We start from the raw sequence: 15,681 nt of genomic DNA, 5'->3' as shown, positions 1-15,681 counted from the left end.
GTTAATTGCTTCTGAACAAGGTTTGAGCTCTAAACTGGCCTCTTTTTGCAAGAAAGGTAGATCTCTGATTATTAAAATAATATTTTGCTGCAGACTCCAAATTATGAGAACTATCAGATAGGAAGCAATTTACCAATGAGGCTATCACATTACACTTGCAGCCCTTTTTCTCCCCCTGAGGAGGCCATATCCTATTAAGACCTCTATAGGAGTAACCAGACTCTGATATTAAAATTTTATTTATACAGTCACACGTATGGAATCCTTTTGGGTACATTTCTGAAAATTTCCCACCACTAGCAATTTCCTGTTTCCCTTTTCTTGTGTTTGTATTCTTTAGTAGTTCATTCTCCCACATAGTGAAGGTCATTGTCTCACAATATAAAGATATAGACAGCTGGCTTTAAAGTAATATACATCTGACTCCCTGAGGCTTGTATCAACAATCTTGAGTAGTTAAAGGAGTAGCAGACCTAGAGATTCATTCATGTTTCTCATGAGAGGAGAGAAAAAAATAAGTCACTTTCTTCCTGAAAAATATACACTTTTCTATGTCAAATACAATATGAAAAAAACCCAACCTTTTGCAGTGGTGACAGGTTTCCTTTCTTTGCTCTCTCTCTCTCACAAATACACCCATCCTGCCTGTGATGCTTGCCTTTGATGAGGAGCATGCAGGTGTAACTCTAAGAAACTCCTACTCCCCCCCAGTCTGCAAGCATGGGTGCTTTCCTCCCCAAAAGTCCAACAAAAGCAGTCTCTGGTTGGAAGCAGTGATGTACCTAAGACAGAACTTACAGCACCACCCTGAAAACAGTAAGAAAAATTCCCCTGCAGAGCCCAGGCAGCAATTTGTCACAGGGCTTTCAGGCAGGGAAAGAGCACTATGGTTTCAGAGAGCACCACTCAGCAAAGCCCCTCTGCTTTTCAAGAGCTCATGAACAGCCACCACGTGGGGTGCAATTATTCACCGACCTACCAACATTAGCCTATATCTCCCTGCATTTTTTCCCCATATAGATTCCCCATTCAGGACTTTTGTCCTTCCTGCCTTTAGCCGCCTGCAGTGTTGCTCGGCCCCTCCACCCTAGCAAGGGAGTAACCAGCAGAAACAGGTCTCTTCACACACCCCCATGCCCTCCCTCTGCCTGGGGAGCTCATACCCCACAGGTATTTTGGGGGTAAAAAACCAGCAGGTTTTTGGGGGACTCTTCTCAGATGACTGATTCATCAGTAAGCATCAACTTGTGCACTAAATGATCTGCAAATCTCTCCCAAACTAATGATTCTGTCATCTGATAGGAAAGCAGATATTTTAGTGTTACACTGAACAAGTCTCATTTAAATATCTTGTAAATTTAAAAGAATAACTCAGACCATTGGCATCACTATTTGACTTCCTGTTGCCCTTCTGTTTATAGGACAAGCATTCACAGGTTGTTAAAATTGCTTTCTTGAGAAAGCCTGCTTGTCAAAGACCATTTTATGAAAGCAAGGGGATGTGCAGAATTGTCTTCCTGCGTGTTGGTGATAAAATTACAATGGGAGCAGGACTTTTCCTCTCAGTGGTTGAGTTACTGGGTTTTAAACTAGCAAGTACGGTGTCTGGTATGTTTTGGAGTGCCTCCAGACTTGGGACATGACATGATGAGGTGTGATCCCACACAATGGCAGTGACTGTACAGTGTTGCCACACCAATATCAGTGCTCATGCAGCAGCATGAAGCATACCTTTTATCCAGTGTAAAACAAAGCTATCTCCAAGAGAACTGCAAGAGAAGACATCAGCATTTCTAGGATCACTGGTGTGGTGTAGTTCATGAGAACCCAGAGCTAAAACACGTGACCAACTTCTGAAAGACCTTGTCACCACCCTGTCACCATCGAAACACTGCCTTTCTCTCAGCACTTTATCCATCTGCAGGCAGTTCTTCCATTCAGAAATTCCCTTTCATAAAAAAATAGCTTGGTAGAGAAAGTTTTGCCTGGAAACTCCTGAGCAGAAACAACTGCACTTCAAGACCTTGCAGAATTCTCTGCATGTAGGAGGAGGAATTGATCACTGTAGAAATCCACAGTAGTTCACACTACATCTCAGTCAAGAGAAGTTAATCTTCAAGCACCATTCATCCTGACTTGGTTCATTTTTAAAACACAAAAGATAGAGGAAAATAGGAGGATGGTAAATTAGCTGATATAATTAGTGCCTATTGACTACTATAAAAAAAACTCAAACAGAAGTGAGTGAATTAAAAGTGGGGCAGAGTAAAAAGGTCCTGAATTCAGACTCATTTACTAAAATTAAACAGGTCCAACTGTTTAATATGTTGAACTTGCAGTCCTTGAAAAGTGTGCTGGGGTATCATGGGATGAATAGTTTGTTCCAAAATACCACAGGGTGGTTTTGCAAGTTAAGTTTTTCCACCTCATGCTATGATGGCAAACACTTTGCCTTCTAATAGAAAAAGAATGTACCCAACAGCCATCTACCTCCTTCTAGTCAAGGTATTCTCTTTTTCCAGCAAGACAGAGCAACAAAAGCAACAAGTTGTCTTTGTGGAATTCTCTGAGGAAAATCAGCACATTTGGAGGAGAGAGGCTTATGCCTGTAACTGAGACCTTGGCCCTCTGAAACCTGACTCTGTGTTTTCCTTAGGCTCACTTTTCCCATTAAATGCCTTGGATTTGAACTCAAATGAATTGGGAGGTGATAGTTACTGATCATATTAGTCACAGCTGCATGTTCCCAAGGAGTTACCATGTCAACATCTTGTACCCAGGCCTTTGAAATGTAGCGGTTTGAAGTCAGATCAAATGTCAAACATCAGTGAAGGGTTTTGCTCAAAAAAAAAAGAAAAATCAAACTCCAGCAAAACACAAAAGTGAAATTGTGATCAGACACAAGGGAGGGAGGTGTTAATGCATTGCCTGCAACAGCAGTGAAATAACCAGCAAATAAGAGAAAGCTGTGCTTGTGAGAAGCCTACAGAATACAGAGACTGGAGGAAAGAGTTTCTAGTGCCCAAAGAAAGGTGGATAAGGTACTTAAGAGGTTAGCTATGCCAATAGCCCATTACTGCCAGCAGCTCCTGGACCCTCCAGCTGTTGGGGACAGTACCAGCTCAGTCCAGTTCCCAGGTGACACAAGCAGGAGGCAAGGGAAGGGCCAAAGCGAAGAGGAAAGAAGTAGAAGAGAACACAAGCTGGTACTCTAACCCAGCCCTTTGGAAGGAGTTGAGTCTTCTGGATGCCATTACATAAAGGTCAAAAGTTTGCTGAAAAACAAGGCCATCCAGGAACTCCTGAGTGCACTCTCATGTGACAGTTCAGGAGTGTGTCCAAGGACGATCTAGCAGACGAGGATGTGGTAAGCCCAGCATGAGTGACCTGCTGAACTTCGGGTGTTTCAGAAAACTACTCAATTTTTTTTTGTTGTTTACTAGTAGAAACAGAGTCCATGAAAAAAATTTTGCTCTAAGGACTGAAAAATTTTTCTTTAAAGCACAGCGGTATGGTTTTTCTTTTCAGCCTGGAGATGCACTCTACCCAAAAGATGAAAATGGAAAATTTATCTACCATGAGACAGACTTATGTGCCACTTGGGAGGTAAGCAAACACAACATCCATCCATATATGCTTTAAACCCACAGATATTCCTTCTCATTTTTACTTGTGGTTTTCATAAACATAACTGAAGCAAATTGCCAGGGCAAATGGATCGAATTCTACTAGCTCCATGCATAAATTTTACTTCTGTCCTTAAGCATTCTTTAAGCATGTTTCTTTTTGCTGTCATTTAATTATTTTTATAACAAAACACTGTTGAAACATCAGACATCCACATTCCCTCTTTAAGAGAGTGCACTCTACATTCACTACTTGAAGCTTTTATCATTAGGTTTTTACCAATCCTTCCCCTTTATCAGATCTTCACAGAAAGAGAAAGCTGGAGCCCTCAGGAGAGACTAGGTCATCTTGAAAAAGAAAAAATCTTTTTCACTTGCAGGAAAAAACCAGATTTTGCCCTAAAGCTTACCATAAAAAACAAAACCAAAACCAAACAAAAAGCAAAAACAAACAAAAAAACACCCAACAAAAAAACCCCACAAAACCCCACCAAACAATCAACCAAAAAATCCTATTAAAAAAAAAAGAACCAACATCTCCCCACTCCCCCCCCCCCCCCCCCAAAACCAAAACCCAAGACCTTGCCATCACTTGCCATGAGAACAAGTTCACTCACTTCTAAATTTACTTATCAGATGGGAACAGAAGATTTTTCTGGTAAGAAAACTTGGAGGGAAGCAGCATTTGCCTGAAAGATTGCACCCTAGATTTGTTTGTGATGTGCCCTACCCCTTTAGGCAGATGTCTCACTAAGCCTAGTGTCACTTGGCTTCAGGATCTCGGGTGAGAGAGAAAATGAGACTAGCAATCTCCTCACATTTCTGCCTCTCAAAGCCATGGACACCTCTTTAGTTCTCAGCTCTCCCTCTGCACCAGGCCTGATGAAATAGCATCACTAATTACATCCAGTTCACACCAAGAGAGATAAGAGGTGCTACTACGTGCTCCACTTCAGCTTGCACTGTCCAGATCTGGACAGTCATGTCCCAGTTTAGCTCTACTCGAGGTACAGCAGATAAAGATGAAGAATGGTGAAATTCTGAGTGAAATTTTGAAGGGGGAGAGAGCCCAGAGGGGGCCTGAACTTTCCCTTGGCAGCTGAGCCATCCAGGCTGGGTCTCAGAGGGAAGGGGGACTTCCATGTTGGCTGTTTATGTTACATTTGAATTTGGCTGATGCAGTTCATTCCCCTCTTTTCACAGAATGGTTGCTCGGATATTAAAAGCAATAGCTCACCCAGCACTGCTATATTTTTATCTTTGAGTGGTGTTTAATATAAAGGTTATTCTATAGCAGGCCACTCTCTTCAGCTAAGCCAAGAGAAAAATAGGTGCAGGGGAGCGCCTGCAAATAGCAGCATTAATCTGAATTAAAATGGCTCAACTCAATCCAGATAATTTCACTCTCTCAGTGAAATTAAGCTAGCTGGCAAAAATTAATTCAGATGACTGTATTTGCTGACTTGTCACTGAGTGACAGAAGGCATATGAGGCCAACTAGAGGTCATCAAACAGAGTGCCTCTTACCTCCCTGCTTTCAGCTCCTCTAAGACAGAAAGAATAACAAAACCCAGAAGGGCATCCAGCTCCATGGTGGGGTCTGCTCTGCCTCAAACAGTCACTGAATTGTTTGTGTGCAGAGTTTCAGGCAGAGAAGGGGAAGACTATAGGAAAGGACCCCCCCTTTCCCCTTAACAACCCAGCAGATGAAGCAAATGAAGCAAATATATTAATGTCCAGTATTCATAAGAGTTTTTCAGCTACTAGGGTTTGTCTAAAGCACAAAATATCCAGAATGCCTCTCTCCCATCCACATTTTTTTTTCCTGCTCAATATTGTACTGAGGTTTTCTGTGCAGGTTTTGTGATGTGTCTTGCCAGATATTTAGGGGATTTCAATGGATAAAGACTTCATATGAAACACTGTCTTACAATCAAAAGGAATGAATTGACTTATCAGGAAAGCAATCTGTTTTGTTCACTTTGCCCTCTCCAGCTTTGAGGCACTGCTAAAGCAGCATAAAGAAAGCAAAACTCTCTAAAAGCAGTTCCCTGGCACCTAAGTATCTATATCTCAGTATCTAAATCTTCCTGCTCTCCAGACAATTTCTATGCTCACAGGAGGTAAAAACATTAGGGCTTGGTCTGGAAAGCAGGTCGACACAGGAATAGAGTTTAGTTTGTCTGGACAACACTAGCCCTCATGCTAATAGAGCTGTTAGCTCTGCTGCAGCAAAGGTTCTCAATAATGGTCTATCTTCCACCTCTCTAAAATGCATGCTCCAAGAAATCAAGCCAACCTGTGGGATTCCTCTTGTCTTTGCTTTCTGTGCAGGCTCTGGAGGCATGCAAAGATGCTGGCTTGGCAAAGTCTATTGGAGTATCCAATTTCAACCGCAGGCAACTGGAGATGATCATGAACAAGCCAGGACTTAAGTACAAACCTGTCAGCAACCAGGTATGACTGCAAGCCAAGGGCAGTGCCTGCCACGGTGCCACTGCCCTTTGGGGAATGCAAACACACAGCCTAAGCCTCCATGTACACAAAGGTGATGTGTACTTTGCCACAGATGCTGCCCTCCATGCTTCCATTTCTAGCCTGAAAATATTACTCTTCCTATCTAGGCTAAAGGTCAATATTTGAAGGCTCTGGAGCAATCGCTTTCCTCAGTTTCTGCTCCAGGACTATAAAACCGGTGCCTCTGTGCCAAAGCTCCATAACAAGATTGAATGCTGAGTCAAAGCAGATCTAAGATTTCTGCCATGTACCTTAGTTCAAATCCAAAAATTCCCAAGAAAGTCATTCAGAGCTAACCAGTGCTCAGTGAAGCCATGTCTACCTTAGTTAACACCAGCACAACCCTACAGACCCTGAGTCACTCCAGGCTTCTCAAGGGCAAAAGCCATTAGAAGCAACTCCTGAATTCCCTGTACTTGCCTCTCTTGTACTTTTCCTATAAGACATTTGTAAGAGATAGAGAAAACGTTCAATTAAAGGAGACCCTGTTACGTGACTGGCCCTAGTGGAACAATCCCGTGAAGATGACAGGCACATCCGAGTTAAATTACAGCAGCGGGGCTCTGAGAAGGTGACAAGTGGCAGCGACCCATCTGAGTGCCCAGTACCTTTGGCTCTCGCATTTGGCAGGTCTCTGCATTTCCTAGAAATCTCTGGGAAGCCCTTCTGACTAGTCTGGCACAAATATCCACATTAGCAGTAACTGAGATGAGGCCAGGGACCAACCAGGACCAACTTCCCACTCCCAGCGCGTGGCCTGGAGGGCTGGAATGGCCATGAGGCAGGGCAAAGAGGCTGGCCACAGCTTTCATTTCTGTACTTGGCCTGGAGGGAAAGGCTGCCTGCGAGAATAGGAAATTCCAGCACCCTTCCCTGGTATTAACATGCCCAGCGGGTGCAAAATGCAATTGCTGTTTCTGGCGTGCCCCTAAGACTGCACTGAGCATTGCTGATGCTTCCTGGGGTCCAGGAAAACCAGGCAAAAGATTAAGCTCAGCTTAGGGCAGCTGGCCAGCAAGCAGAGAAGCGCCAGATAGCTTCAGACTTGCCAGATAGCAACCACTGCAAACAGTGGCTGCTCTGTCACCTTTGAGACAACCATTTCCCAGAGTCTGAGATCACAGCCAGAATATCCATGCCTGTGAGGGAACAGTGTTTGCAACGTGGGAGGGCACAGCTCGCAACAAGGTCATAATCTCACCTTTTGAATACTCCCCCGACCTTTCTAACTGGAACACTTTATGCCAACACTTCCCTAAAAACAACATCAGATTAGTCATCCTGAATGCAAGAGGCAGAGAAAGGGAGAGCTAACCCACATGAGATGGATTTTCTTCTCGGTCTACTTGTCTAGTGAGCTTGCCTCACCTCCATAATCCCCACTTATTGCCACCTTTCCACTGCAGGCGAATAAAAGTTCCCTGCAGCCAAATTATGGTTGCAGATGTTAATCTGCTGCCCACCAAAAAAAAAAAAAAATCAATCACTCAGCAATGTACAATTAGAATAGTAGCCACAGATGGTGTTTCTCCCTATTCCTTAATTTACATCTATCCCCTCCTGAAAGCATCACCTGGTCTGTAGCTCTCACAAATATTGGAATATCTGCCCCTGTGTCTGGTCCTGTTGATTAGTCATCCTTTCTGTGCTACTCTTGCAGGTAGAATGCCATCCCTACTTCACCCAACCCAAACTCCTAGAATTTTGCAGACAACATGACATCGTTATTGTTGGGTACAGCCCATTGGGAACCTCAAGGGATGAATCATGGTAAGTCCCCATGTTACTTTCAAATAGAGGGGTAATATTTAGGGAAACATAGTTCTCCACTGCTGGGTCTCCATGCAAAATACCTCTGCCCCCATTTTTTAAAGTGGTTTTGAACCTCAGTGTCTAAATATTACTGTTGTGAGTGTAAGCTTTCAACACTCCTGCTGCATGCTGTCATAAACAGAATGCTAGCTGTCTGCATAGGAGGTTGCCTTAGGTCTCCTCTAACAGCAGGCAAGTGTTTGGAATGGGGAAGGGGTGGGGCTTAGGTGAGGAAGGAGAAACGAAGTCAAGGTTAGGACATCACACAGGAAGTTACCTTTGACAAAGTGCCAGCCTAAGAGCCAAAGCTTTTCTCCTGTCTTTCACCCTATTTGTCAAAAGGTGCAGTGTTCTGTCCACAAACAAGTAAATGCCCCTATGTTCTGACATTCAAGATGAGGAGGTTTTCTTTTTTTCCCCACTTTTTTTCCAGGGTAAATGTGTCCTCCCCTCCTTTACTGGAGGATCCTGTGCTGAATGCCATTGGCAAGAAATACAACAAGACTGCGGCACAGATCGCTTTGCGTTTCAACGTCCAGCGAGGGGTGGTGGTGATTCCAAAAAGTTTCAACCCACAACGCATCAGAGAGAATTTCCAGGTACATTCATACCCCAGTAGTACATGGCCAAATCCACTTACATTGGCTTAGTCCCTATAGAAGGTAATATTCCCATTTTTTCTGTAGACATATGTAAGGCTTGATCAGTGGCAAGCTTTGCCACATTTGATGCTTCTTGTCCCCACCACTAAATGGTAACAAGGTATGACAATAACAGCGCATAGAGGAAATTTTGGTGTCTCTTTACGCTCTGGAGCAGCTAAAGCTCCAGCTGGTGGTGTGTCCCAGAGCATCTGCTGCTGCAGTGAGCAGGACAAGCAAGATGAGGTAACTCAGTAGGTCAGCAGCCCAAGGCTGCAGGAGCTCAGGAGGGACTGATTGCTCTGCCCAGTCTTCAGGTATGGGACAGCTCTGCTAGGGAAGGTAGCTGCACACAAGTGTGACAGAAAGGTTCACAACCACGCCACCAGAAAACATTTGGTTTGACTACCACCCAAAAATAAGATTACTTTGTTCTTGCATCCCTTGCAGCACTCAGTACTCACACTGCTCCCTACTTCCCCTGGAAATACACTGCTTTCAAAGCTGGTGTCTCAGTATTGCCAGACTACCTTCCACTTCTTGCAAAAAAGGTGCAGGCAAATGTGACTGGGCTTATTCATGTCCTCGAGACTCCTGCAAATGCAAGTAAGCATGGGTTTGTGGGAGAGATACAGGGAGAAGGAGGGATTGTATTTCTGGAATCTGGAACATAAAAAGGTTGATCATGAGAAGAAATGCTAACTAACACATTCCTAACATCTCTTCCATTAGATCTTTGACTTCTCCCTCACTGAGCAAGAGATGAAAGAAATTGAAGCCCTGAACAAAAATGTTCGTTATGTGGAACTGTTAATGTAAGTACAGGAGAAATCCTAGATCCTCATAGGGCATTCCTGTTCTTTCAGAGAATCATAAAAGAAAAAAAATCACTTCCTTTTAATATTAACTTTTTCATAAACAACCCTATTCTAAGGTAAGGCTTGAACATGAGAGACTTTTAATGCAGCCTGAATATGCTCCTGGACCCATTGCAAAAACAAGTGTACAATATTTGCCTGCAGCTCAGGTTCTCAAAGCCCACCCAGTACAAAGTGAGTGTATCTAAATATTCCATCTCTCGTCCATTTCTTTAACTCCTTCTGCTATGTGGTGAATGGCGGTCTTGGACACTGATAAGGCATAGCATCATCCCTGTCTAGAGGTGTGGATACTGGAGCTGAAATTCAAACAAAATTGAATTGTACCTTCTTCTAAGAAAAACAGAAGAACAGAAAGCTTGTTTGACTGCTAGACCACTTCCTAACTATCTCTTCTGAGACCTGTCCAGGCTTGATCTCTTGCTGCTTGTCACCTAAAGCTTGTCACCACCCAGTATAGTCTTGCTTCACCTGAAAGCTCTGACCTAGCCAAAAGCACCTCTCTTCCAGAGGATGAGGCTGTTTGTTTATCCTTCACCTCAAAAGCATCTACAGCTTATGGCCAAACTTTGTTTTCCCCTTTTCAGGGCACTCAGTAAGTAGCCAAATGCTAGAGATTAATTTCCATGCATTTCTCCTTTTATCTTAGAGTATCTGTGTCCTGCTAAATTGTAGCATGAAATGAAAAGCATTGATAACAGCATCAATAGCACTCTAAAATGTTGACCATTGCTCAAAAGATACAGGGAAATGTTGCAAAGAAACAAACAAACCACTTACTGTGCTGCATAAATATGATCAAAAATATGCACTAAGTTAAAAGCATCATAATGGAGTTCATTTTTCACATTTAAGGTCAGCCAGGTGCTCTGAAGCTTTTGTTTCTTAAAACTTAAAATAGCCTTCCATCAATTAGCAGTACTTAGTTCCAGAAGGCTTCTCGCAAATGGCCTCGGAGATTCTTAAGTGTGTTTTGGTATCTGACACAGTTTGGTTTTATATAGCAAAATTGAGTTATAGCATCATTTAAATCTTGAAGATTATATACACCAAATGTAACCTTGGTGCAAACTCAAGAGCCTTTCCCAGAATCAAAGGCTGCAAATGCCCACAGGGGAAGAACTTTCTAAGCTACCAATCTAAAAACCTAATAAGTTAAATGCTTTGCTTTATTAGGCTGAATTTGGTCATAGGAGGCCACCAAGGATATAAGGAAAACAGGATGCATAGGAGGGGCATTGCAGCTCTAGTTTTCAGAAGAGCTCCGTGTTTGGGGAAAAATATTTAAGCACAATCTGATCTCAGCTATGAAAAAAGCCTTATTGGAAAAGTGATGTTGCCACGTAAGGAGCAGATACATAGATTGATATATATAGATATATATGCCTACTCTGCGTTACCACACTGAAGTGTCTGGAATTGACACTGCATCAGACAAATTACCAGCCTAAATACATTTCTTACTTCATCCAGCAATCTGTAGCTGAAAAAGTCAAACCACGCTACAGAAAGACTTTTGGTTAGTCAACTTCATGCAAAACCTTTGACTGTTGTGATACACATGCCAGCAGGAATGGAAAAATCCAGCTTTTCTCTGGTTCTTCCCCTTATCAGCTACCATAAAGGGTACTGTGTGCAAACCTGTTGTTGCGATGGTATGAGTAAGCCCATGCAAACAGGATAACGCAATCAGTGGAATGAATTAGCAAGTTGAGCATCTAAGAAGTAAATGGAGGTTTTATAAAAACATGAGTACTTCAGGAAATCTTAATCTGAAGTTGTTTCTTCTCCTCTTGGAGAAATCTGGAAGCATTGTGCAGGGCAAGTTTTACATTAATGTATCTGCTTGATTTATCTTATGCTCCCATTCTCTGCTATGGATGTTTTTCCCTACCAGCTATGCCAAGCTGCACTGACTTCTCCAAGTGAATCATTTTCACTCAAAGGACTCAGACTTTTGAATATGTGAGATCTGATTAGCAAGCATGCCCAATAGATGAAAAGTAGAGATAATGACACTGGCAACTCAGACATCATTAAATTATACTGAAGTCAAACAAGCCAAAGTGTCGTGGCTTGTTTTGTTTTTTGGGATTTTTTTCCAACCAACTCAATCTGTTAATGTGTAAACACTTGATCTTGGCTGAATATTGGAATGAAATGTTTTGACACAACCAATTCAAAATGTTTGATGCCTTCCAGTTAGTTACCTTCAACATTGTGAAATGTGTCCTTCCCAGACTGGAACGGTTCACAGCTGGGTAAATGCCAGTATTTGTTGTGCTGTGCTGTAAGGCAAGGCAGCCAGCTGCCATGGTGCACCTGAGAATGCTCTTCAGAAATTTTTCATTTAGCTAATGGAAAGTGTTTGTCAAGCCAGGGCTTGTGATTTAGCATCAGCTTCTCAAACAAACAAGAAAACCCACAACAGAAAACAGCTACCTCTCTCTCAAGTCTGCCAATAATGGGCAAACACAGCGTTATTTTTTTCACCTGAAGTTGACCCTGGGAATTTTCTTCTTGCCTTTTATAATGATCCTGAATTGTGCATCTTCCCTGAGCATGTAGTTTCTAAAACAAAGCCTGAAATGTCTCTTTGTTAGGGTGCACCCATGACCATCCCTTTCTCCCCTGAACAGGGTCATTCCCAAAGCTTATTTGTAAATTCTCTGCCACAGTAGATACTGGCAGAATATCTATGTGTAGGCTGAGCTAGAGGACAGCCAGACCTAGTTTAGGTATGGCAGCTGCTTGGGGAAAGCACCACCCTAGACCCAGACCTGTTCATGCCAGCTCTGAGGCAAAGTAGAACAGTCTGGTGTCTCTACCTCTTCTTCACACATAACCCTTATTTCTAGGTGTCTTTCTAGACATCTGAACAAAGATTTCCCCTTCCACAGTACAGCACACATGGTGAAACCAGCCCCCTTTTCTAAAACACTTCTACTCACCTGAGTTAAATAGTGGGAATAGTTGACATCCACAGTCCTGTTGATTTCCTTCATCTCTCCTTAAGATATGCAGTCTGTAGGCCTGAAAAATGGTCCTTCACTGTCCTCTCCTTAAATACACAGTCTTGCTTCCAACTCTGCAGGGTCAGTCATTCAGAGCAGAGCAGTTTGTGGATAAGCAGGAGAGCCTTCCATGAAGGCCACACATATATTGCAAGGAAGAGGTTTGCTGGGCACAGGTCGATTGCAGTGATTTGATGTCTTGCTTCACCCAAAGAGCTCACTTGTCCCATCTGACCTTTCCACAGGTGGCGTGACCATCCAGAGTACCCCTTCAATGATGAGTACTGAAAAAGAGGTGGCTCTGGACAGCCAACCAATGCTGTCAGGCTTTGCTGAGAGACACTCAACGTCTGGTGCTTTGTCTTCATGTAAGGCTGTTCAAACCAGCATTAAAAACATGACATTTATTTCTTTTTGTCTTGTCAGTCTCTTCTTGTTATTGGTGACCAAATCTATTTAATTAATTGAATTTCTGGTTTTGGCATATCAGGCTTTAATGCTGAACACAGAACATTCAAGACTGACTGCTGATGAAACTGAAGATTTCTCCTAAAAATAACCTCACTAGTTCAAGCCAAATCAGTTTCACTTAATGGAATATTCTCCACTTAATCTGAAACAAAACCTTCCACTTCACTAGGTGTGAGGCAGAATCAGAATCACAGAATGGGCAAAGTTTGAAGAGGCCACAGAGGGGTCATGTAGTCCAAACCAGTACCATTTTCTCTTGCAGCTTGAGTAAGAGAAAGCCAGGAGTGGTGAACTAACTGAATCTGATATATATGCATATATTTTTGCTGATATGGACTAGATATGTGCACTGCTTCACATTTAACTCTGACCAGAGTGTTCTGCAGCTGCACATTAAAGCTCACAATGCAGCTCACAAAGTGAGCTTTATTCCATAGGTGCATCCCAGCTGGCTCCACATGGAACTAGTTCAAGCCCTAGAGCATTACAAGCACGTTTGCATTCCCACACACACACACCCCCCTCAGCTGAGGACCTCAGTAAAACACAAGACAGTGTATGACACTTGTATTACACTATACTCGTTATTCAAGGGTGGCATTAGCTAGCATTGCATACATAACCTGCAGCTACAACTAGGGAGGTCCTCATCTCATGAGATTAAAAATCCCTTTAACTTCTTTCATGCTCCACTAACTGATACTAAACCAAGAAAATTTCTGTTCACTTAAAAATTCTTACAAGCATGAAGGCAGAAGCACATACACCAGGGTAAGGAAGACCAACTCCTTCAGCATGAACTTCTTTTTCAGACCACTTGTTTGCAGTCTATAGGTGCACCTGCCCTTACCCACACCTGCAGAAGGCTGTTTTGCCTCCCTCCTGAGCCCAAGAACCCCAGTTTCCCGACACTGAAAGAGTACACTGGAGAGGTATCAGAGAAGAAACAAAACCATACACTCATAGAGAGAGAGTACTTCATGTACCAGAATGTACGTACATTGGAAAATGTGTCATACATAAGCTTCAGTCTATAGCATCTGCTTTTATTTATTACCATTGCTATTTATTATCCCTGGAGTGACTGAAGCAGGAAAATGCCAGAGCGTACAGTTCACAGAAACTCTTCTGTATGGTCATGGTGGGCTCCTCAGAGCTGAGACAAACAGGGACAGGGATGAGCTTCACAGGAGCAGCAGGGAAGGCTCCCAACAGGGTCAAGCGCAAATGCATCCCTGGATGATCTCAGTGGGCACCACTGGAGAAGTCAGGCCCCTTCAGCAGGGGTGGCCTTCACGTAGCATTTATAAATCCATTCATAAATCTATGCCAACAAAGAAGAATTCTTCTTCCTGGCAGTTACCCAAGGACAATTCCCAATTTATTCTATTACTCACTGAGACCAGAGGGGAATATAAAAACCAAAAGTGGGGCAGATGTCTCTTCTTTCTCCTCAGATACATTAGAAATCGCCTGGTGTAGATCTAAGGACAATCCCAAGGTCAGGTGGAACTCTGCACCCAGGGGTGTTCAGAACCACTGCCACAAGTCCTGCTTTGCCCCTTTGCAAACAGCTGAGGTCCTGGTCAAAAAACTGAATAAAATCCAAGTCTAAATTCAAGTGCCAGAGAGGAGGAGTTACTACCATACCCAACATGTTATTCCAGTTGCTTCTTAGGTACAAGCCCTAAATAGAGCTCACAAGGCTCAACTGCTTAACAGTAGCACTGTACAAATTTTTGCACTGTAACTTGACCAGGTGCCATTCTCCAATCACAGCCAACATTCAGGCCAGGTTTGGCAAAGCTCTTGTTGTCTACAACGGCAAATGTCAACTAGTGCTTAGCTTAAATGCTCACACCAGTCCCTTTTACAGCTCACTGCTCTTTCCAGGCATCCTCCTCCCTGAGGTCAGGCAGCACTGGAGATTCTAGTTAAGCAGGTGACCTTGTACTTTGTGAGTAAGGAAGACAATACAGTGAAACCTCTCTAACAGGGAATACCATATAATCAAATATTCAACCTATACTGGTTGAATAACGCAGGACAGATTGTGAGAGTTCATCTTGCCCAAGTCATGCCATCAAATTCCTCCCCCCTCTAATTTTAATAGAATCCTCCTCCTCCTCCTTTGCATTGCCTCATTTGTATCTGATGAAAAAAGATTCAGCCTCTTCCCAGGGGCAAATGCTCCCAATACTAGTTTCCATCAGTTATGAAACTGCTACTGACATATAGCCTACTTTTCCTCCCACTCTGCTCAGTTTCAGACCATTGCTCCCCAACTTGCCCAACAAAGGTTTAGATGGGGAATATAAATGGGCCTGCAGGTGGGAGCTTGGGAAACCCATTCTACCAGCAGCTGGACAAGGAGAGAGAAAAGCTCAAACTGCAGCCCTAAGTATGATTTGCTTCCATCTAGCACATTTTAGAGTCTTATTGGCCTCACTGCCTAGCGTGAAACATGTCACTTGGAATGGTCACATACATGCTCCAATGGAATTCTCCAACTGGAAGGGTCCAGCATGGACAGAGGGGCCTTCAGCACCTCCTACTCTGACAGGACTGACACATGACAAGAATAGACCAAATCATGTACTGGAAAGTTTACTCACTTTTATGGTAAATAACCTGAATTGCTTGTGACTTCTTGTATAGCTGTAAAGCAAACTGAAATCCAAAAGATATTTGCATCAGCTATGCACAAGTTACTTTACAGCAA

At 43.0% G+C, this 15,681-nt stretch overlaps 1 protein-coding gene across 1 annotated transcript in view; it reads left to right on the top strand.

Annotated features, from left to right (window-relative positions):
• Positions 1-12,895, top strand: part of AKR1D1 (aldo-keto reductase family 1 member D1) — a 34,854-nt gene extending 21,959 nt beyond the window's left edge. The window contains exons 4-9 of the mRNA XM_054281953.1: positions 3,529-3,606; positions 5,961-6,083; positions 7,804-7,913; positions 8,389-8,554; positions 9,329-9,411; positions 12,734-12,895. Coding sequence (XP_054137928.1) covers positions 3,529-3,606; positions 5,961-6,083; positions 7,804-7,913; positions 8,389-8,554; positions 9,329-9,411; positions 12,734-12,776 — 603 coding nt within the window. The 3' untranslated portion in view covers positions 12,777-12,895. The remainder of the gene's footprint in view (positions 1-3,528; positions 3,607-5,960; positions 6,084-7,803; positions 7,914-8,388; positions 8,555-9,328; positions 9,412-12,733) is intronic.
• The last annotated feature ends 2,786 nt before the right edge of the window (positions 12,896-15,681 follow it).

The sequence above is a fragment of the Melozone crissalis genome, unplaced genomic scaffold (assembly GCF_028551555.1).
Source record: "Melozone crissalis strain CALT ecotype California unplaced genomic scaffold, PUWL_Pcris_2 ptg000033l_1, whole genome shotgun sequence".
NCBI classification, from domain to species: Eukaryota; Metazoa; Chordata; class Aves; order Passeriformes; family Passerellidae; genus Melozone; species Melozone crissalis.
This window is presented reverse-complemented; position numbering and strand designations above follow the sequence as displayed.